The 25,016-nt window shown below is 32.5% G+C and overlaps 2 protein-coding genes across 2 annotated transcripts in view; one reads left to right on the top strand and one right to left on the bottom strand.

Moving 5' to 3' along the window:
• The first annotated feature begins 5,564 nt into the window (after positions 1–5,564).
• Positions 5,565–5,948, top strand: LOC116113701 (uncharacterized mitochondrial protein AtMg00810-like). The gene has a single exon (XM_031399859.1). The coding sequence runs from the start codon at positions 5,565–5,567 to the stop codon at positions 5,946–5,948; it is 384 nt and encodes a 127-aa protein (XP_031255719.1).
• Positions 5,949–14,383: 8,435 nt separating this feature from the next.
• LOC116113700 (glutamine synthetase nodule isozyme-like) overlaps positions 14,384–25,016 on the bottom strand; it is a 40,191-nt gene continuing 29,558 nt past the window's right edge. The window contains 13 exon segments of the mRNA XM_031399858.1: positions 14,384–14,709; positions 14,821–14,881; positions 15,008–15,167; positions 15,274–15,311; positions 15,516–15,569; positions 15,650–15,724; positions 15,845–15,973; positions 16,078–16,165; positions 17,626–17,643; positions 17,645–17,731; positions 17,848–17,927; positions 18,025–18,111; positions 18,211–18,248. Coding sequence (XP_031255718.1) covers positions 14,618–14,709; positions 14,821–14,881; positions 15,008–15,167; positions 15,274–15,311; positions 15,516–15,569; positions 15,650–15,724; positions 15,845–15,973; positions 16,078–16,165; positions 17,626–17,643; positions 17,645–17,731; positions 17,848–17,927; positions 18,025–18,111; positions 18,211–18,248 — 1,007 coding nt within the window. The 3' untranslated portion in view covers positions 14,384–14,617.

The following is a 25,016-nucleotide window of genomic DNA, read 5'->3' as shown; positions in this document are numbered from 1 at the left end:
AGTATGTTATGTTGTTGAGAATTGAGTTGAGTTGAATATGTATTATGAGAAGTGTTTTTGATGTGTGATGAGAAATGGAATTTGAGAGATGTTCTGTAAACCTTTTTGGAAGTGCTTTTCTTGACAGGGATTATGGTTATATGAGGGAGTTTTCTTCCATTTTGGATGGCTAGAGAATGAAGTATAGTAGTAATTTTAGTAGAGTGTTTTTATGCACATGAGTTGCTTGATGAAATGCCTAGGTGAAATCTGCCCTGTCACTGCCGTGACTTTCTAAGTAATTGTTGGGCATCTTACAGATTGAACTGAGCTGAGATCAAAACATAGAAGTTATAGCCCTGTTTCTAAGCTTTAAAACGAGACCAAAACCGTAGCAATCCGAGGTGCATAACGCAAGTTATGGCCTTTTTAGTGCAACCTGTGCAGAATGACAGTTTTGATGAAACATTGCATTTGGCATTTCATAAGTGCATTAGTGAGCATGAGCTATCTATACACATTTGTTTATACACTCAAGAAGTAGCTTGAGACATAGTAGAGAATTTGAGTATAAGCTACTTTAAGAGTTAAGAGAAAGAGAATAGAGTAGGTTGTACGATGGGGAACCCGTGAGTAATGGGTAGAGTATTCCCGCATGTACGCCGCATTGAGAGAGTGGCATGAGTATGAGATAGAGAAGTGGTATAGCCCGTGAGAGTGCATGCAGATGAGGGCTATACCCAAGTACCCGAGAGAGAGATTATACACTCACGTGGCCTAGGGTTCCGAATCCATGCATAACCGAGTCCGATCGGCTAGAATGAGTAGAGGTCACGTAGAGTGGGAGCGAGTCCTGGCCATGCCCCCGATAAGATAGGGCCGTGACTTACTAAAGAAGTTAATAGAAAAGAGTTCTAAGAGAAAGAGAAAGAGAAAGAAGTACCAAAGAGAAATTGAATGAGAAGTTGTAAGGAAAGAATTGGAGAGAGAGAGTTACGGGGATAGATGAGTAGAGGATTTACTTACTAAGCATTATTTTAGTGCTCACCCCGTTGTTTTCCTATGTTTTGCAGGATCTAGGTGAGGACACGGTCGGATGGATGTCGTCGCTCGAGGAGAAGCGGTTACACTGTCTATTATGTTTTTGATGACTTTTGTACACATTATAATTTTGTGTAAAAATGTATATGTTGTAAAGAATATATATATATATATATATATTTAATAAAAAGAAAATTTTGGACCCAATTTCTTTATATTATTTTATATGTATTTCATTATGAGTATTTGAGTAGAAAGTGGCTATTACATTAGCAATACCTTTCAGACCACTTTTTAACTATCAAAACAAGTCTTAGTTGAAGATTAATGGTATTGGTAGTGATGAAAGTAATTTCTGTAAGCAAAAAGGTCATCAGAAGGCTCAATGTCCTAAACTAGGACAGTCACAACAACAACAACTTCTTCCATAGAAGTCAAGAAACAAATGACCTTATAGGCCTCCACAATCTAATACTGTAGCAATTGTAACACCATTAGACTCATTTGGATTTGGAACTACATCATCTCTAATCCCGCAATAGCCATCTTTGTTGAGCAGTTTTAGAAGTTTCTTGAAACATACTATGTTTGCCTTTTCCCCTATAGGTTTGTCATCCCTAAGTTCTTTTTCTTCCATGTGGATCTTAAATCCTACAGCCTGTCACTTATCTTCATTCACTTCATTATGTCCTAAAACATTGTGTTTGTCATGACTACTAATGGCACTCTTATGCCCTTAGTACAGGTTAGATCAATTGGCACACCTTGTTTATCTCTTCCTAAAGTTTATCATGTTCCTAAAGTTTACCATATTCCTAAACTCACATTGAATCTTGTTTTCATTGGTCACTTATGTGACTCTGGTTACTCAGTTGTTGTGATTTTCGCAAGTCTCGCAAGTCTATGAAATCGTGCAAGTAATAAAGTGTACGAATACGGATGTCAAACCCAAGGGAATTACTACTATCAATTACCAAAATTTACTATCTAATTACTATCTAATCACAATTTTTTTCAAGAAAAATCTAAATTAAAATTAACAATTGAAATTAACTAAAAAACTTAAGAGAAAACAACTAAGTAAATCTTTGGTTTTAATGCAAGATGACTAGACCTAGGGCAAAGATTTCACACCAACTCTTATTCCTATGTATTGATAACTTATGCTAATTTCATTAAGCTCTTCCTAAAGGTCAAACACCCTAAATTTCCAATAATTATTTCTCGAACAATTATCAGATTAACTCCTAATTACTAACCCAAATTATCTCTAATCAGATTTAAGCAATCGAAGATCATTATGTTTTATGGAGTTTACCAAAACCTCACAAATCGCAGTAACATATCTCTAGTGTTCACTCAACCTATGGTTTTACTATCGTAGACCAACTAAATATCATCTCTCGATCTCAACTTAGTCCATTAATTCATTCAATTCTTGGGCCCTTAAAAATCAAAAGCATTAGGCATAATAATAAAACTTAGGAAGAAATCTTAATAAAAAACAACATAAATAAATCAACACATAATCAAGAGATTGGGCTACATCTTAGCCCTAGGAAATAAAATTAGTTCATAGCAATTATGAAAGAAACAATCATCTTTATTAAAACAAAAATCAGGAGTTTAAGGAGAAACAAAGAAAAACTTCTCTATGATTTTGCTCCAAAAGCTCCAGCAATTCTGATGCTTTTTTCTTTTCTTCTAATAGTTTTCCTCTTGATCTCTCTCAAAGAATCTCCAAAATAATACTAAAAGACTATTTATATCCCACAAGGATTAGGGTTTTGTTTTCCTTAATTCTACTTAGTTTAGGACTCTTAAACCCTATATTCCTAGTCAAAAATAGAAAATAAATTTCCAACTGTCGTGACTATGCCCTGGCACTATGATGTGGCATGGTTGATTCTGGACTAACTGTGCTATGGCATGGTGATTAATTCCTCTTCTTCAATTCAAACCTCGTATCATTCCTCAACACTCCAAAGATAGTGATTTTTAAGCCTAATAACGATGAAATTTGGAGAGTGATAAATGTATTCCTTTGAATCAGCTTTCCAACAGTCCAAGAATCATCTTAATCCGAGGTCTACAACTCAAGTTACTGTCGTAACACCAAAGCATGCTCAAACTAGAGCGAAATCTAGAATCTCCTCTTAGTCAACTCCGATTCTCGATCCGTTTATTTCTACTCATCACTCATTTTGTTGCTGACATGGTTCTTCATCCGAGCATAACATTTAGCATAGATCCCTGAAAATACTCAAACACACTCATAATCCCGTAAAAGACATTTATGAAAATATTAAGCAAATTTACCAACTTAAGCCTAATTTCTCCCAAATAGTCCCCATAAACCACTAAGTAATTGTGTGTTTTCAAGCTCTTATCATCAGTTTCATTTTATTTAACTTCTTGTCATGTGCAGGATCCATAATCCCAAAAGCTAATTATGAGAGGTCGTAGACCTATATGTTTTGGAAAAGTTAAAATTTTCTAATGTTGCAGCTTATAGTGTTGACTTGTCATCGTTATGTTTGAGTTCTTCTTCCCCTAGATTTGGGTATTTTCGTCTAAGTCATGTTTCGGCCTCTCGTTTAAGATACTTACCTTCTACGGGAGCCTTAGGAAATTTGCAAACTCGTGATATTTTCATTTTTTTGTGGTTGTAAACTTGATTTATGTTTTACCTTTTAATCGAAATATTTCTTCATCTTGTACACCATTTGATTTGGTTCACTCTGATGTGTAAGGGTCTTCCCTATTACTACAAAAGGGGGTTCTCAATATTATGTTTCTTTTATTAATGATTACACTCATTATTGTTGGATCTATCTTATGAAACATCCTCTTGATTTTTTTAGCATCTATAGTGCATTTAGAGTTTATGTCAAAACTCAATATTCTACTATTATCCTATGATTTAGGTAGAAAGTACAGTTGCAATAAATATTTTGAATTGCTTATTTTAGATGGAACTAGTCACCAAACTTCTTGTATTGACACTCTAGAGCAAAATGGTGTTATTGAAAGAAACACTGACACATTGTTAAGACTGCTCATTCCCTTTTGTTGCCTACCTATAGTGCATTTAGAGTTTATGTCAAACTCAATATTCTACTATTATCCTATGATTTAGGTAGAAAGTACAATTCCAATAAATATTTTGAATTGCTTATTTTAGATGGAACTAGTCACCAAACTTCTTGTATTGACACTCTAGAGCAAAACGGTGTTGCTGAAAGAAATACTGACATGTTGAAACTGCTCATTCCCTTTTGTTGCCTGCCTATGTCCCTAGTGTTTTCTAGGGCAAAACAGTTCTTACATCTATCCATATAATTAATAAGATTTCATCATCTCACACCTTAGGTTTGTCTCCTTTTGAAAAGTTATATGGGTATGCTCTTGACTATATCTTTGGTTGTACTTGTTTTATCCTTCAACCTCATGTAAAGCATAGTAAGTTATTTCCTCGCTCCGCCATATGTGTTTTTCTAGGTTATGGTAATAGTCAAAAGGGATATCGTTGTTTTGATCCAATTGCCCAAAAATTATATGTATCTCGTCATATTGTGTTTTTTAAGCATATAAATTTCTTTTCCATTCCCATTAATTCTCATAATCTTACTTAATATGGTCTCATCTGCATTGATCATTCTTTGATGATACAAATAACTTATCATCTCATGTTCCACCCACTATAGATACATTACACCATGTTTCTCATTCTCATGTTCCAATTACCCTCTTTCCTCCTCACTATTCTCACAGGGCTCGCATTGTTGATCATGTAGATACTGGTACTTTGATATTTGATATTCACTCTATTCTTGAGGCCACTTAAACATCTCTTGAGACTATGGATTCTCTGCCTCATTATCCTTAGCACCATAATAAATCTACTAAACTGTCATATTTAGCTTATTCTTGTTATTATGTTTCTTATACTTCTTTTTTAGCCTTTATTCACAATCTCTCTGAGCCTTTTATCATATAGAGAGGCAACATTAGATCCCGTTTGGCAACAGACTATGGTTGAGGAACTTTCTACTTTATATAAGACAGAAACTTGGAATTTGGTATCTTTACCATTTAATAAAAAGGAAGTTGGTTTTCACTGGGTCAATGAAATCAAAACCAAGTCTAATGAGTCAATCAAGCGATACAAAGCTCAACTGGTAGCAAAGGGATTTTCTCAAGAATATGGTATAGATCATGAAGAGATTTTTGCTCTTGTTGCAAAAATTACGACCGTTTGTCAATGACATATCTCTAAAATGGAAGTTAAAAATGTCTTCTTGAACAGTGATCTTTGAAAAGAAGTCTATATGGTACCTCTTCCTTGTGTCTCTCATAATCCTAGAGAAGTGTGTAGACTCAAGAAAACTCTATATGGTCTCAAAAAAGCACCTCGGGCCTAGTTTGCAAAGTTCTCAATTGTGACATCTTCCCTTGATTTTTGTCCTAGTAATCATGATTCAAGTCTCTTTATAAAGTGTACCACTGCTGATCATATTCTACAATCTTTATATGTTGAAGACATGGTTATTTCTGGTGATGACGTTAATGGAATTGCAATGTTGAAGTTAGAATTGGCTAATCAATTTGAAATGAAAGACTTGAGTTCTCTACGTTACTTTTTAGGTATCGAAGTGGCTTTCTCTCCAAAGGGTTTTCTTCTCTCTCAGTCCAAGTACATAACTAACATTCTTGAGCGTCCTCGTCTTACTGATACCAAGACTGTTGATACTTCTCTTGAGTTTAATATTCGATATTTTCCTTATGATGGTACCCACTTATTGGATCATACTTTAAATCGCACTATTGTGGGCATCTTTGTCTATCGTACTAGTACTCATCCAGACATTGCTTATGTTATTCATATTATCAGTCAGTTCGGTGCTTCCCTTACTATTGTTCATTAAGTTGTTGTTCTTCATATTTTGAGGTATCTTTGAGGCACTCCCTTTCAAAGTCTTGCATTGTATCGTGTTTGGAGTTGCATGTATACTCGGATGTTGATTGGGCTAGTGATCCCACTGATTGCATGTCTATCACTGACTTTCTATCTTTTTGGGCGATTCTCTTATCTCTTGGAAGAGAAAACTCTTGTCTCTAAATCCTCCACAAAAGCTAAGTATCGTGCTATGGTGTCTACTACCATTAAGATAGTTTGGTTACGTTGGTTACTTGGTGATATAGGTGTTTATCTTTCTCATACCACTCCAATGTTTAGTGACAATAAAGTGTTATTCGTATTTCTTACCTCAATCTTTCATGAGCAAACCAAACACATTGAGATTGATTATCATCTCACTCATCATCATAACACTATTAGTTTACCTTATTGTTTCTTCTTATATGCAGATTGCAAACTTTTTTTACAGAGTCGCGTCCCATTTCACACTTTCGTTTTTTTGGTTTGCAAATTCTTGATGCTTCTTGTTGTCGCATCTTGAGTTTGAGGTATATAAATATAAGACAATGATAAATATACAAATAAGAATTAACTCCACATCGTAATAAATTATAATTTTTCTAATTTTTGCCCTAAGGAAAGTTGCCTCCACACAGTAATAATTGTTTGTATATTACAAAACAAATATATGTTATGTTAAATTAAAGATTTAAGATTAAATAAAATATTTATCTAAAATTGTTTGAGACAATGATTTATGTTTTAGAGTTGTTCCCACATCTTTTAACTTGTGAGTACGTAATAACTTGCTAGCATAGACACCTTATTGTTGAAGCCAAAATATTTTTAGCTTCTCAAGCATGTTTAGAGCTTCATGGCACAAAACTTTTTGTATTTCCATACTATCATCCTCATGATTATTTTCTTTCTCTTCTTGTCTAATTGCAACGATGATTTATTATTCAGTTAAAACATACACGACCTGTTGCTCATTTGGATTATTGAGGAAGACATTAATATTCATTCGATTAGTGTAGTGAAGTTGTCAAATTTGATCATTCAATTCTACAATGACTCTTTTATTCTCCTCATCCACTTCATACTTACAATTCATCGACATTGGGGGTCCTAGTTTTGTAACGCTTAAAACAATTTGCAATTGTCTGTGGCTTTACAATAATTGACTATGCATCAACTGCATTTACAGTTCTGTCAAGGACACTTATCTTTGTTGGTCCTAAGATATGATTTTCTATCCGTTTCAAAAGTAGGCAATTGAAACACTGAATTGAAATCATAATACTACTAAAATATGAATTAAAATTCTAATACTATAGTCTATACTACTAAAACATGAATTATAAAATAAGAAATCAAAACACTAATTTTTGTAACTACACCTCTATTAAGTTATAATCTCCTCATAGTAATAAAATTAGTTGGTCCCACTATTATGATATATATTATAGAAAATCAAAATCTAATTTACAACTGTGTAACTACAACTAGTGTTGCTAATCTTCAGCCTTGATTCTAGTATGAAAATCAGGGACCTTTAGCCTTGATTCTTGTATTAAAATCGACGATTTTTTATTTCTTTCTTTTTTAGTTCTATCCTAAACTTGTATAAATAGCTGGTTTGTTTCCAGCCATAATCATTACAACATAAAGGCATTGTTCTCTCAAAAATCTACATGTTATCAGAGCAAGGTTGCTAAAACCTCTCTGCCATCTATTTTCTTAGTTCTTCCTGCTGAAATCTCTCAACTCTTCCTGCTGAAACTTCTCTTAGCCTAAATACCATTCTTTCAATCTGCCATGAAAAAATACGGAATGGCAATTTATAAAGAAGCAACTACCGAGAATATCTCTGAAGTCACAACTAGTCAAAGAATTACTGATTTAAACAGCTACCATGTAGTTTATGAGTCCAGCAGTCATGGTGGATTCGATGGCTCAGGTTTTCCCATTACAAGGGACAAACTGAATGGAAAAAACTACATCCAATGGTCTTATTCAGTGATGATGTTTGTAAAAGGCCGAGGAAAGGTTGATTATCTTATTGGAACAACAATTCAACCAGTTGAGGATGCTTCGATATTCAAAAGGTGGAAGGTAGAAAACAGCATAGTTATGCCATGGCTGATCAACTCCATGAATATTGATATTGGAGATGATTTCCTACTCTATGAAACTGCTCAAGAAATCTAAGAAGCAGCCAAGGAAACAGACTCAGATAAAGAAGATACTGCAGAATCCTTCGAGTAAAATGAATACTTCATGATTTGCATCAAGGGGATTTACCAGTCACTCAGTACTACAGCCGTCTCAATCGCTATTGGTAGCAACTTGACTTATATGAGACCCACGAGTGGAACTGTAGTGCAAATGCAGCAAGATTAAAAAAGAATGTGGAAAAGAAATGAATATACAAATTCTTATTAGGCCTAAATAAGAATCTTGATGAAATTTGAAGCAAAATTTTGGGAACTAAACCTCTACCTAACATCCAGGAGGTAGTTTCAAAGGTCCACCAAGAAGAAAGTCGAAAGAAGGTTATGTTAGGTACTCAAAACAATCAACAGATTGCTGAGGGATCTACTCTTGTTGAAAGGGAACAATTTTCCTCATTCAATGACAATCCTCAAAGGAAAGGAAGACCCTGGTGCGATCATTGCAAAAAACCAAGTCACACCAAGGATACCTGCTGGAAAATTCATGGCAAACCAACAAATTGGAAGCCTGGGGAAAGTCATGGCCACCATGTTTCAGTTGAGGATAAACCAACAAATCCAAACCCAAGTCCATTCAGCAAGGAACAATTGGAACTTCTACAAAAATTGATCACTCAATCCACACAAGGTTCATCATCTTCCAATTCCAATTCTATCCTAGGATCTGGATCTTTGGCCCAAAAAGGTCTTTCTCGTAGCCCTAAATGTAAGAAAAGAACATGGAAACTATTGGATTATCGACTCTGGGGCAGCTGATCACGTGTCAGGAGATATAACAATGTTTAAAAATTATACACCTTGTGTTGGAAATTTCACTGTTCATATTGCAGATGGTTCTCTCTCCAATGTAGTTGCCATTGTGTCTATTGTTATTTCCAAGGACCTAACCCTTGAATCTGCTCTTTTTGTTCCTAATCTTGATTGTAATCAGCTATTTATTAGTAAACTCACTCGGGATAAGAATTCTGTTTCTAAATTTTTCCCAAATTATTGTGTTTTTCAGGATCTAGATTTGGGGAAGACGATTGGCTGTGCTAATATGTGTTTGAGTCTCTATATCCTCAAGACCACTAATTTTCCTGAAAGATAACCTCAATCCATAGGTGGTGAAAAATTATCTTTTTTTGTTTATGTTCCAAATAATGAGAATTGTGTTATGTTATAGCACTATTGTTTGGGTCATCCTAATTTTATGTATCTCAAAAAACTTTTCCCATCATTATTTAAGAATAATTCCAAGATTTTTCAATGTGAAATATGACTGTTATCTAAACAAGTTCACAACTCTTACCCAACTCAGTTTTATAAATCATCTTACCATTTTTCAATGATTCATAGTGATGTCTGGGGACCGTCTAGAATAAGAAATGTTACTGGCACTACATGGTTTGTTTCATTCATTGATGATCATACTAGAATTTCTTGGGTATTATTAATGAAAGACAAATCTGAAGTTAGTCAAATTTTCAAAAACTTTCATACCATGATTCAAACACAATTCCATGTCAAAATACAAGTTTTGAAAATCGACAATGCAAAGGATTATTTCAATTCTTCTCTAGGTAATTACTTGTTAAAAGAAGGAATAGTTCATCAAAGTTCATGCATTGATACCTCACAACAAAATGGGGTAGCTGAAAGAAAAAATAGGCACTTGTTAGATGTTACAAGATCACTCATGTTCTCCACCAATGTTCCAAATTTTTTGGGGAGAAGTTGTTCTCACTGCCACTTATCTCATAAATAGAATGCCTTCTCGTGTGTTAAATTTCCAAACCCCTTGTCAAATCCTGCTCAAATCATATCCTCATGCTCGGTTAATTCCCACTCTTCCACCCAAAGTGTTTGGTTGTATGGCCTTTGTTTACAATAAACAACCAAACCAAAGTAAACTTGATCCAAGGGCTATTAAGTGCATCTTTCTAGGGTATTCATCGAAACAAAAAGGATACAAATGTTCCTCCCTAATCACAAGAAAATTCTACAACACAATGGATGTAAATTTTTTTGAAAACCAGCCATATTATCCCAAAAATGATTTTGAGGGGGAGAATAGAATCCAAGAATATCAATATTAGGAAACAAAACCTATCGAGACACCTATAGCTCCCATAGTCGAGATACCAATAAGAATACCTGAATCCGAAATGCTCATTATCAATTCTGAGTCTAATCCTTATGAAGCCGACTTAAGTACTCCAACTCCACTCATTTCTCAACCAACTCAATCTCAAACTGTGAAAAATAGCGAGGTCATTGTCTATTCCAAGAAAAAGAAGGGAAATCAAGAAGATATAGAGGACTAAACACATCCCAAGCCAGTCCATGAAGATAAACTAAATCCAAATCCAGAGGAAACACCTTTAGGTAACACTAATAACAATCTCATTAAGTTTGATCATGTAGAGAATAATGATCTTGATTTACCTATTACAAAAAGAAAAGGAACCAGATCATGCACAAGCCATCCAATCTATAACTTCATCTCTTATAAAAATTTGTCAATACGATATCGTGCATTTGTTGCCAATCTTACTAATATTCAGATTTCGAACAATGTCCAAGAAGCACTACTGTAAGTAATTGATCTACCATACGTAGCGGAAAACAAAAATTCAATTGGTAAATCAATTACCTTTCTTTGCCAAGATCTGAGTATAGATTATACCATTTACTTGTTTATAAACAAAATCTGTATAAAGTAAATCCATTTAAGGATTAGAATACTTACGTACATTTGGAGGGTCCTTCGAATATCTCTGATTTCATACACGAACACTGTTCACCGTCTACTATTCACTATATACTGTTCACGCCTACTATTCACATCTACTCTGATTTTTCCCTAATCGATCCAAAGTAGGATCGCACTCACGGAAGTCCACACGAAGATAATCCGCATAACCCTTGATTATTTTGCTAAAACAATCAAGGGCTTCAAGAATCAAGAAAGAAGAACAAGAAAAGTTCTCTTCTTGAGAGAGAGAGAGAGAGAGAGATAGGGTGGCTAGGGTTTTAATTGAATGAATAATCCTTTTTTTTTTTTTTAATTTTAAGTTGCACTTATATAGTGCAACAATTAAAACCCTATTCCACTTAAGAATAGCCATAGGCTCCAACCCTAGTTCACCCTTGCAACCAAACACACCCTTTATGGTATTTTAATTAATTACTTATTATTATAATTAAAATCAATTAATATATAATAATATATTAACATTCAATTAATAATAATAATTCATTTAAATATATACATAGATATATTTAAATATAATCTCACTAATTTAATTTTAATATTAAAATTAAATACAGGCAACAACCTCAGCAAATTTAATTGCACTGTGAGATTACCAAAATATCCTTTCATCCTGGAAGACAAAAATCCCTTCTCACAAATTGATTCTTAAATTATCTTCTAAGTGTATGACCCGTAGGCTCCTCATCATATTGACAGTGTGTAGTATCACGATTAACACCAATTAATCATCTCACTACACACAGACCAAGATTGGCCCCTAGTAAGGCATCATGGCCACCCGATAGATTCGGATTCAGCGAAACCGCAACCTATCAACGATATGGTTACCGTGCAATCAAAGCTTTTCATCAACTATTATCTTATCGAGACTGAGGTGCAGAAATAATATCAACCTCAAATATCCTTAACATGTTTGCATTCAGTTACTAGACCAATGACAGAAATATTAAATTGGATTGAGCATCAACTCAATCCCACTGTGGCCACAGATTTAGTGTCATTGCCATTTACTGAATTATCCAGTGAGATAACTTTTCTCATACCCAAGAGTGATGAATCATTTGTCGATCCACCATAGTCTCAATACACTTTTCAATGTAGCCAATCACTACCGTATTGATAGCTCTGAATAGAACTACGTTGGGCTAGTGTCAAACTATATCAATTGGTGCACAAGGCGCTCCGGTGATCTCAAGTCTAAGGATCACATGCACCACAATTCGTTAGCAGATTTATTCCATAGACACTAGGGTTGCCATCCATATGGAATTCTCTACTGGGTCTGTCCAATGAACTTGCCTCTAGCAAGCACCCATACGTTGCACCAGATTGTCGGCAAACAACCTTGACAAGTGAGATCAGTCACTGCCTTTCGACAAGGTCGTTCAACATTATGCTTATCGTATTATTTGTGTCCTTGATCAGAATAATATTGGGGCTACGGACATTTCTAGAATGACCACCATATGTGATCATAGGGTTCTCACTATCAAGATTTGAAACACTTGATACCCTCGTCACGATTCTACTATCCTAAGGACATATATAATTACATATACGATATAGAAGAATATGTCTTTTATTGATAAATAAACATTTATTACAAAGTCAATTTTACAATAATTGATTGGCTCTAAGACATCTACTCTAACAACTACGAGTACCTAAGTGGAAAGTTGCCATTGAAGATGAAGTCAGAGCTTTAGAAAGGAATGACACATGGGAACTTACGAAACTCCCAGAAGGGAAGAATCTAGTAGGATGCAAGTGGATTTTCACAATAAAATGCAAAGTAGACGGAAGTATTGACAGGTTCAAAGCACGACTTATAGCAAAAAGCTTCACTCAATCCTATGGAATTGACTACCAAAAGACTTTTGCACCTGTTGCAAAATTGAACACAATCAGAGTCTTGTTATCCCTGGCTGCAAACCATGACTGGTGTCTTCATCAACTAGATATCAAGAATGTTTTTCTTAATGGTGACCTAGAAGAAGAAGTGTATATGCAAATTCCCTCAGGATTCAAGCTAATATTAACAAAGTATGCAGACTCAGAAAATCTCTATATGGGCCCAAACAATCCCCTCGAGCTTGGTTGACCGTTTTACCAAGGCTATGAAAAAGGTTGGGTATTCACAATGTCAGTCTGATCATGCCTTATTCGTAAAACAATCTGTTCGGGGAGCATTTAGCCATCATCATTGTATATGTAGATGATATAATTTTGACAAGAGATCATGAGGAGGAAACAAGTAATCTCAAGAAATTCCTTGGTAAAGAGTTTGAAATCAAAGACTTGGGAAATCTTAAATACTTCCTCAGAGTGGAAATTGCTCAATCAAAGAAGGGAATTGTTGTCTCACAACGAAAATATGTCCTTGATTTATTGAAGGAAACTGGCATGCTTGGCTATAAAACCTGCTGATACACCTATGTACTATACTACAAAGGTGGGAGTTGCAGAAGAAAGTGCTCCAGTTGACAAAGGAAGATATCAAAAACTTGTTGGAAAACTTATCTTTCTTACACTAGGCCTGATATCAGTTTTTCTATTAGCATGGTTAGTCAATTCATGAATAATCCAATCGAGGAACACATGGAAGCTGTTTATCGGATTCTAAGATATATAAAAATGACTCCAGGAAGGGGATTGTATTTCAAGAAAACACAAAAAAGAGATGTGGAGATATTTACCGATGCTTATTGGGCAGGGTCCATAACTGACCGAAGATCAACTTCAGGGTATTTCACATTTGTATGGGGAAACTTGGTTACCTAGCGTAGCAAGAAACAACCAACGGTAGCAAGAAGAAAAATTTAAAGCTATGGCACAAGGAATATGTGAAGGAATTTGGTTAAGAAGACTTTTACAGGAACTACAAATTCAGTTAGAAGATCCTATGAAGATGTTTTGTGACAATCAAGCTGCCATAAGCATTGCAAAGAACCTAGTCCATCACGATCGAACAAAATATGTGGAAATCGATCAACATTTTATTAAGGAGAAGATAGAAGAAGGAATCATCTCAATGGTTTACACTCCAACTACCTTCTAGACAGTCGACATCCTCACCAAGGCCCTTCCTAGAATGAGTTTTGAAGATTTGAGATCCAAGCTGGGTATGACTCATATCTATAACCCAACTTGAGGGGGAGTGTAGAAAATCATAATCTAATTTATAGTTGTGTAACTACAGCTAGTGTTGCTAATCTTCAGTCTTGATTCTAGTATGAAAATCAAGGATCTTCATCCTTGATTCTTGTATTAAAATAAGGGATTTTTTATTTCTTTCTTTTTCAGTTCTTAGCTTTTTTCTCTCATCTCCTTTCATTCTTAACTTCAATTGAATAAGCTAACAGTATTGTCTTTCTGATTCGGTTGAAAATGGGAGAGAATCAAGATGTAGAATCCATATCACGTAATAGTTTAAAGTAAACAGTCAAAATATTATCGAACTAGATACACTTTTATTTATGAGAACATAAAATCATCCAAGTTTTATACAATCTGTGCACAAGTTGTATCCCATGAAACGAAAACTAAAATCAGTGACCAAGAAACCATTAACAATTTGAATTCCAAATCTAATCATCCAAATACATGCATACCACACACTAGAGAGATTTTCGATAGCTTTCCTTCCCTCTCCCTCATTCCTCTTTCCCAGAGCTTCACATTCCCTCAAGGCTTTAAGAGAATGGTAGTTTCTGCTATCATAGACGTGACGACATATGGGTCCATGTTGGAAGCTGGCCTTCTGTCTTCAAAGTATCCTGCCAACAATAATCAACTAGTTAAATCAATTACAAAACAGAAGAGAAATGAAAGCAACTCAGAAAATATTGCAGAGATGAGTAATCAACAAATCTGAAACAAATTATTACCCTTTCCAGCTTTCTCGGTATCGCGACCAACACGGATGGAAGCTCCCCTGTTGGCAACACCCTGTAATTTGAGCAAGTGCAACACATGAGAATTACTTTATATTCAATATAAATTAAGGTATTGTTCTAAAGAAAAACATATTGCAAGAGTATGTTGTTGTAATGACGAGAAAATAATTTTAATTACCCAAGAGAAGGTGTTGATATCTGCAGTCTCATGGCGACCAGTCAACCTTCTCTCATTGCCTTTTCCATAAGCAGAAATGTGCTCCTTGTGGCGTGATCCCAGCTTCTCAATGGCTTTCTTGATCACATCAAGTCCACCATCATTCCTCATGGATTTGGTGCTGAGAAGAAAAGTTACAACCCATTAATAACCAAAATGTAATTCCCCCCAGTCTTGCCATGTCATTATTGAGAATTCACAAACTATAGTAACTAGTTAGCATATACCTGTAGTTGGTGTGTGCACCAGCTCCATTCCAGTCGCCCTGATTATTTCAAAATAAAAAATAAATAAAAAAATGGAAGAAGATTCGTAATCATGATTAATATAATCAAATAGCATACAATAAGTAGACACCAATTATAAGAGGTAACAGAGATTTGAAGCCACATCTATGCCTAGTGATGTCTTTTGGCTTAAAGCTAGGAAGAAGAAAACAGACAAAAGTAAAAGCGGTATTAAAACAAACCTGAACTGGTTTTGGATCAAATGAAAGCACAGCTCCTGCAATCTCGGTGATCCTCTGTTTGATCAATCAGATTTAAAACTTGGATTCAATATAAAAAGTTTAAGTATACGGCTAATTATTTTTCATAACCGTACCTCGAGTATGTACCGAGCCATCCATAATTGATCGCCGGCGGAGATTCCAACTACAGGACCGACCTGGAATTCCCACTGTTTCCATAGACACACACCAAACAATCACGAATATCTAATGAGCCATAGTAAGAAAAATAACCTTAAAAGTAGTGAAGCGATTAGAGTTAGGGCAATGAAATGAAGTATAAAACATACTTGGCCGGGCATAACTTCACCGTTAATTCCGCTAATGTTAATCCCCGCATAGAGACAAGCTTTGTAGTGGGCATCCACAATATCCCGGCCAAAGGCTTTGTCAGCTCCTACTCCGCAGTAGTACGGTCCCTGCATGGAAATCAACAGATACGTTTTACTTCACTGTAAAAGAATAGGGATTTTTCTAATCAAGGTCAATTATAGGAGCGTCATGTATCGTCGGAGCCTGATACCTGGGGACCGGGAAAGCCACCAACCGGCCATCCTATGGGCCATTTGACATCCTTCTGAAGGAGAGTGTACTCCTGCTCAATGCCATACCTAAAACCAATATCCAATAAGTCTCAGTTCCAAACTAAAAAGAAAAAGAACCAGCCAGATGAAATTTTCTTCTTTCGGAACTTAATTTGACAAATTCTGTCCATAATTCAGTTAATTTTGTAATTCAAAAGAATTTATGACCATTGTTGACTGTTAGCATATTCAAAATAATCTGATATAAAAGTTCTTGAAAGCCAAACTTATTATCAATTAGGATTAAAAATTAGAAGATCTAAGCAATGTGATCATTTTGTCTCCTGGAATGCAATACGAAAGCTTGAGGTCAACCCATTTACAGAGACTGGAATTCTTTAACAATGCCCCAACATTTTTATATACGATACGCTTTCATTGTTTATTTGTTTTTTTTCAGTAGGTGTGGAGTTGACTCCCATGATTCGTCAATGCTACATCCAACAGCTTTGTTAGGTTTATAGTCCAACTTAGTAAAATGAGGAAAACTTTGATAACCCTAACTAATTACAAGTAGAAAAACATATTAATTTTATATTACAAAGGGTAATTTCGTCATTCTAAATACATATCCGTCTTAGATGACACAGGACTTTGTACCAAAAGAAAATAAGCACAGTGAAGACAAAGCACGACCAACCTCCTACCCCCCACCTTTCCGACCGACCAATACTTAATTCAAATAATCAATTTTATTGTATATTTTACCAACGTTAACACTAAAATAAGTCTGGCCATCATTTTAATTGTAATACTTAATAAAATAACCATTTAATTGTAATATTTTAGTTTATATTTTTTTGAATTCGATGATGAACCATCCATAAGATTGATGGTTAAGACATACTATTCATAAAAAAAAATTCAATAGTAATATCATATCATTATAATAATAATAATTTATTTTATCTATTTGTAATTTGTTATATAGTTTTACATCTACAATATCATTATCATCCTTTAGCTGTTAATTGTTATTTTGGCCATGTCTATAATTGACGGGAATATTGTGATACCCCACAAGGACATCCTTTATTATGTGTCAAAATAACAATAAATTATTCTTCCCTTTAATAACTATTTTGCTATCCTATTTTCATGTAACATTTGGAATAAAAATGTCAACTATAAAACATGTGACGTACAAATAATTGTAAACTTCCAAATGAATTTTCAAATATAATTTAAAAAAAAAAAATCAATTAACTTTTTCTTTTAATGGGCCCGAGAGAAACTGACATTTTAATTTTGGACTAAGTCAACTAGAATGTTATCAAAGCATCCAAATAATTATTATTTTTTAATATACCAAGATAATTTTCAAATTATCACCTAAATGATAGAAATTCAGTAATTATCAACAGAGAATTTGTTAGTAAAGTATTTCCATTAGTTTAAGGTATTTAATTATTTTTACCAATGACATTTTATTAATTCATTCCCGCAAAATTGTAATGAAAAAATAAAAAGTAATACTAATTAATTACCATGGCTCCTCGCGAGGAATCTGGGTGGCTGAATATTTTGCACCACATTAATCTCTGTTTGTGGGATGGGTTCGCCAGCCGGTGTGACGCATCGCACATCACCGTTTTTTTTTTTTTTTAAATTAATTACGATGAAAGACAATTATACCCCTGGACCGATTCATGCTTATCCTACCGAAAATCACGGGCTAGGAATAATAACTGTCATAATTAATTTACCAGATGTTGTTTCCTCGTCGGAATGGATCCTTGAATATGGCTTGAGGACTGAAAAAACAATACAGTTCATCAAGAATGTGGAACTGAATCTTGAATATTCTCTTAACCAAATATCCCTCCGGTAAAATTTTGAAATACAGAATAGATTACAGAAATGATACGTACTAGACATGACTTCACTGTCTCACCGGGAGCTTGGTCCGTGCTGGAGCCGTCGTAGTTCCACTTCGGAAGCTTGGCCGGGTCGGTTACCGGTCCAGGTAAAGTCTGTTACATGAGCACCATAATTATAATTATTAACAAACAAACAAAAAACACAAAATCATGCATTAATTTCTTCATAAAGTGAAATTTCTCAGTTTTTACTCTCGCTTTGCTCTCCAGCCCAATCCGGATCCATCGACCTAATAAAATCAACGGCAAAAAGAGTAGAAAATGTTAAGCATGAATGATTCACAGTTTCACACACAGTCCGTAAAATGGTTGAAGAAATATATATACCAAATGTTATTCGGCTATGATCTTCTCTGTGTGTCGGTGAAATTCGGTTGATGAGACCATCGATGAGAGACATATAGCAAGTCTATGATGAAGAACTCATACGGAGAAAGACCGAAAAGAGAGAGAGTGGTGGAAAGATAGGTGGGATACCTTTTTTATAATGTCAGGTAAACTTACCCTATCGCCGATAAATGGAAATAATTAAATATAAAAAATATGAGGTGAAATTAATTAATTTGAACTTTCTATGGAGAGTTGTATATACGAGGAAAAATAAGATACTACGGCTCTTCAAGGTTTCGGGATTGCCAGTTGTCATATTTACTAATTCTAATAGCTCCTACACGCCGTTCACCCACAGTCTTTCTCTTTTTTTTTTAGATAAGATTGACCTCTTCCAAATTTTTTAAGTAATTTATTGCTATATCTTTCAAAATTAGTGGAGAAATCACGTTGAAGTTAAATACACTTTCCTAGATTAATATATTTTCGAAACATTTTTTTGAATAAGATGGTAGAATAGGATAATTAATTCAAATCTTTAACCTAAGGAGTTGCCTTGTGAGCAAGAGGATTGGCCTTGGCGAGTATAGAGGTTGGCTCTCTTTCTTAATTTTTTGGGTTCAAATATTGGACCACCTACCTAATGACATTATGACTTACTTGATCTTTTGGACATTGTAGTGTATCAATGGATCTCGAACATTAGTTAGATGCACCACAAACTGGTTTAGACATCCTGGTTATCAAAAATAAAATAATATCAATCTTTACTGCTTAATCTTTAATATCTTCAAAACTTGAAAGTAGTGAATTTGGATTGAACAGAGAATTGAGATAATATGACAAAAATCAAGATGATTCTCATAAATATAATAACTAGACATAGGGCCACGCATTTCGTAATATGTTATTTAATTTTTGAAAAGGTTTAACCAATTTATTCTAACATATCAAAATTAGATTAAGAGATGATAATTGTTAAATTATACAGTTTTAGAGTAATATAACTTCTATAATGTACAGATTGTGTTAAGATAAATTAAAATTGTACCTTGTATATTATAATATTCAATTAATATTACGAAGATCAATTATTTAAACTTAAAATTTATATGAGTTCATTTACAGGTTTGACATTGACTGGTAAACTTTTTCTCCTCACGTAAAGGATTCTCCTCGCCAGGTTTGAAAACAGACTAACTCCATCTTTATAACTTTTTATTTAAAATGGTTAGAATTTTGGAATGCCTATTGTAATGTACTTATATATATATCATATAATTATATATATATATATATCTAATATATATATATATATATATATATATATAATAATTATTAATAACCCATCCATGTGTGAAGATGGAAGAATAAATCAAACTAAGGGTTAGATGGAGAACAATTTTCAATCACTTATGGTAACACCAAAATCAAGATAAAATTAAACATCGAGAATATTCTTTATCATAAAGAAATAAATATATCGCTTTTTCATACTGTGAGTGGGTTTGACGATGTAGATTATTTTCTATTTTTCTTATAGTTGTTCAGTTCCTCCATGCAATAGCATACTCTTTTTGTTTGTGTTATAATATATCCTTGTAGATTCCATGATTTCTAACATCTGGTCATGACTTCTCTTAATTGTCTCTAGTAGTATGTAGATCATCCAAATTGGTTTCAACTTTTTTGAAATCTCCTCAATTCCGGCATTCCCTGAAAATGTCTAAACTAATTGCAAACCAATGTACAATCAAATTTTATAATATATGGAAACAGTACATGAATATGTATATAATATAAGATTAACTCTCGACATATCAAAAAAAAAAAAAAAAAAATTAATGGTTTTTTATATTCCTACAAATAGTATCATCGTTTGGTTTGACATTTTGTAATTTAGGATCAAAAGATGTGGAACATTCATACCTTCTAGTTGTCTCGGTGGAGAATTAGTTGTTGTAGGTCGTTGCTGGTATTGTTGCAGATTCTTTTGGTTGTGATTTTTTTGTCAACCATTTTTCGAATTAAGTTGTGGAGAAGAAATGAACAATTAAAGTGTATAATATCTAAAGAAAGTTAAATGGGTGATTGATGTCAGAGCAATATTTATATGAGAATAGGATACGAAGAGGTGGAATATGAACAGACAACTGGTAATAAATAAACGTGTCGATCAAAAAAATGTTAATAATTATTTGGATAAGGTAATATGAAACATTAGTAGATTATCTGTACAATATTAAAGAAAATCGTAATAAATATTTTGTTAAGTGTGCAACATATTAGTTAGGTAGTTAATGATGGTTTGACAAGATGTTGAGCTATTATGATAAATAAAAATTGTGATTTACTAATAATAAAATCTTATTGATATATTTTTAAAGGAAGGACAATAAATATTTTGTCAAGTATCAAAGTCAGAGATGATACGATGATGTCATAATATATTTATTAATTTTTTAATTGTGATTCGGCAATATGGTTATAAAACATGTATATAGTTCGGCTTCGATCTTGTTTGATCAATAATTCTACAAAAGTTTTTTTTAAATCTGTAATAGAAAGGGTTATTTCTAATTTTTTTTTTAATTAAGATTATAATATATTTAGATTGATGTTTGTTGAATATGTTCAGTTTTTATAAACAGTTTTGTCTAATATTGTTATTAAATATCTATTAAAATATTAAATATCGTTTATGTTTTATCCAGTATTTTAGTCTTCTAATTAAAATTTCGTTACTTCACAGTGGAATATATCTTGACTTGTTTTATGTAAATAGAAATAGGAAGCAAACAGAGGGAATAAATTTGAACTCATCTTTTATGCAAGAATGTTTGAACAATTTCTAGGGTACTGTATTACACAATATAAAAGTTGCTCCGAGAAAATTAACAGACATTTAGTAACAGATAGACAAGTTAATTGAAAAAGTGTTGACAACTTATTGCGCGATGAGATACGAAACGGTAGCAAAAAATTTTGTGGTGCATTAAAGGAAAGCATAATAAATAGTTAACAATGGTTCGGCAGGCGGGTTTCCAAAATATGTTGTGGTTTGGCGTAGAATTTAATCTAATGAATAATGGAATGGAAATTTTTTTTTATATGTTATAGGAACGGTATTTAGATTGCTGTTTGTCGAACATGTTTAATTATTTGAAATTGTCATAATCATTGGTGTTTAATATTTTTATTAAATATTGTTTACGTTCTACTGATCATTGTAATTTTGTGTTCATTTTTTCTTTATAAGTTATTAAATATTTGGATTAATCATAGATAATTGAGTGAGTTTTAACTTCTATTTTCAGATTAAACCAAAAAGCATTTAAATTTGTACATGTGCAAGAAATTACATAAGAAACTTACTAAAAATTAAATTTCATACAGAGCATTTGGTAATCCACATTACATCTATGACATATGATATTTTCTGGTGACGTTGATGTTAGTGTATATTAGTGTATGCCCTAGAAACCATTCGTGTTGTCGGTTTCAAAGCATTTTGTCTTGTATTTATATATATCATAAATAATAGAAGAAAGAGTTCTTCAATTCATATATATAAATTGCTTCCTTTATTTAGTCATGCATTTAAAATAAAGTATGTATATGAATTGTCCAGATGATTCATTTAATAGGTAAATGAATTATCGAAAAGGGTTCCCTACGGAAGCAATATAAATTTGGGCAACTATATTGTACAGTAGGCATACCGGATGCTTCCGAAAGATATCATGAGTNCCCACAATTATAAAATAGATAAATAAAAGAAAAATAAAATTTTCAAAAATTTTTACTTGAATATGCAACACAGTGTAGGTATTGATTAATTTGGTTTTCATGTAATAAAATGGTCTAATTTTTTTTAATATTTAAAGTGCTTGATTGCATGTTTATATTATATAAACAGATATATACAATAATACAAACGTACCAATTCGTCTATTAAATTCATCATGTATATTGCCTTTAATACATTATCAAATATTTTTATTCGAATATAAAAAAAAAAAACCAATTTAATGACTATCTCTTATGAATGGATTTTTTTTTTTTTTTTTTGAGTATATAATATATCTTTCTTTAAAAAAAGAAATCCAACTGATATGACATTATATAGATAATAAGATAATATAAATATACCATAGCAATTTCAGTGTGAAAATGGAGATAAATAACTATATATTTACCAATAAACTAAAATGAATTAATTATGATCCTTTGTAAAGGAATGTATTTACCATTTTATATTTGAGAGAATAAGTAATGTGAAAAATATTATCGAAGTACGTAATATGTTTACTTTAAAGCAGGTTATATTCTTTTATTATATAACTAGACATGGGCTTGCGCACTGCACGGGTATGTTTGTTTAATGTATTTAAAATAGGTTATAAACAAATTTATTCTAACAGAATAAAGTAATTAGATTAAGAGATGATAATTGTTAAATTATACAAGTTTTAGGGTAAATATAAATTCTATATATGTATAGAGTTGTGTTAAGATAAAATTAATAATTGTACCTTTATAATTATTAATATCAATTAATATTATCAAGATCAATTATTTAAACTTAAAATTTATATTGAGTTCCTTTTTAGGTTTGATATTGACAACTAATTTTTTTTCTCACAATATATAGGATTCTCTCCAGCCAAGGTTTGAAAACAAACTTTTGTTTACATAGTTCATTCAAAGGCTTTGTTTGTTTTACAATTGAGAACATGAAAACTGAATTAATTTCTGTGTTAATAATTCTAGAACTACAAAATAGAATATGAAGAGACTAACTTCCATCTTTATACGTTTTTATTTAAAATGGTTAGATTTTTGGAATGCCTATATAATGTACTTATATAATTATTATTGATACTCATCCAATGTGTGAAGATAGAAGAATTAAATCAAAACCAACGTGTCAAGATGGAGAATTTTTAGTAGATTCATTAAACAGTAAATGCAATGCGTCAATTAAAGAAACAATTTTCAATCAATTAATGAGTAACATCAAAATCAAGATAAAGTTGAATACAGAAAATAATACTTTTATTATACAAGAAATATGTACATCGGTTTGTCATACTATGAAGTGGGTTTGGATAATGTAGACGGTGTTTATTTTCTATTTCTCTTATAGTTGTTCAATTCCTCTAGTGCATATGCATACTCTCTTTTGTTTATGTTATAGATAATATCCATGGTAGATTGCATGATTTCTAACATCTGGTTAATGACTTATCTGAATTTGTCTCTAGCAGTATGTCATCCAGATTGGTGTCAACTTTTTTGAAAATCTCCCTCAATTTCGGCATTCCCTGAAAAATGTCTAAACCAATTGCGAAAACAATATAAATCAAATTTTATAAATATATGGAAATGGTAACATAAATGTGTAAATATAATTATGAGATGAACTCTCGACATATCAAAAAAAATTTTTTTTAATGGTTTTTATATTCTCCGCAAATATGTATCATCGTTTTGTTTGACATTTTGTAATTTATTATACAAAAGATGTGGAACATTCATACCTTCTCGTTGCCTTGGTAGAGAATTATTGTTATTGAGGTCGTTGCTGATATTCGTTGTAGATTCTTTTGGTTGTGAAGTTTTGTCAGCCATTTTTGAATTAAGTTGTGGAGAAGAAATGAACAATTAAAGTGTATAGTATCTGAAGAAAGTTAAATGGGTCATTGATGTCAGAGCAATATTTATAGGAAAATAGGATACGAAGAAGTGGAATCTGAATAGACAACTGGTAATAAATAAACCTATCGATCGAAAAAGTGTTAATAATTGTTTGGATAAGGTAATACGAAACATTAGTAGATTATCTGTACAATATTAAAGAAAATCGTAATAAATATTTTGTTAAGTGTGCAACATATTAGTTAGGTAGTTAATGATGATTCGGCAAGATGTTGAGATATTATAATAAATAAACGCTGTGATTTACTAATAATAAAATCTTATTGATACATTTTTAAAGGAAAGGCAATAAATATTTTGTTAAGTATCCAAGTCATAGATGATATGATAATGTCATAATATATTTTTTAATTGTGGTTTGACAATATGATTATGAAACATGCATATAGTTCGGCTTCGATCTTGGTTGATCAATAATGCTACAAAAGTTTTTTAAATCTGTAATAGAAATGGTTATTTATAGTTTTTTTTTAATTAAGATTATAATATATTCAGATTGATGTTTGTTGAATATGTTTAATTTTTTAACATTTTTATAAACAGTTTTGTCTAATATTGTTATTAAATATCTATTAAAATGTTAAATATTGTTTATGTTTTATCCAATATTTTAGTCTTGTAATTAAAATTTTGTTACTTCACATTAGAATATATCTTGACTTGTTTTATCTAAATAGAAATAGGAAACAAACAGACGAAATAAATTTGAACTCATCTTTTATGCGAGAATTTTCGTCATAGTATAAAACTCCGATGGTTCCCTCACATCCATAATCCTCATATTGATTTTGAAAACGCATGTCTATCTATATAGTTTATTCAAAGTTTTTGGGATGCAGTTGAGAACATGACAACCCAATCAATTTCTAGGGTATTGTATCACACAATATAAAAGTTGCTCTCGGAAAATTAACAGACATTTAGTAACAGATAGATACGTTGATTGA

This window comes from Pistacia vera, unplaced genomic scaffold, assembly GCF_008641045.1.
Source record: "Pistacia vera cultivar Batoury unplaced genomic scaffold, PisVer_v2 Contig689, whole genome shotgun sequence".
In the NCBI taxonomy this organism is placed as follows: domain Eukaryota; kingdom Viridiplantae; phylum Streptophyta; class Magnoliopsida; order Sapindales; family Anacardiaceae; genus Pistacia; species Pistacia vera.
The sequence above is the reverse complement of the archived record's forward strand: the minus strand, read 5'-3'. Positions and strand labels throughout refer to the sequence as shown.

Excerpts from the sequence above, each read along its gene's own strand:
- LOC116113701 (XM_031399859.1), top strand. The coding sequence starts at position 5,565 with ATGGTTATTTCTGGTGATGACGTTAATGGAATTGCAATGTTGAAGTTA.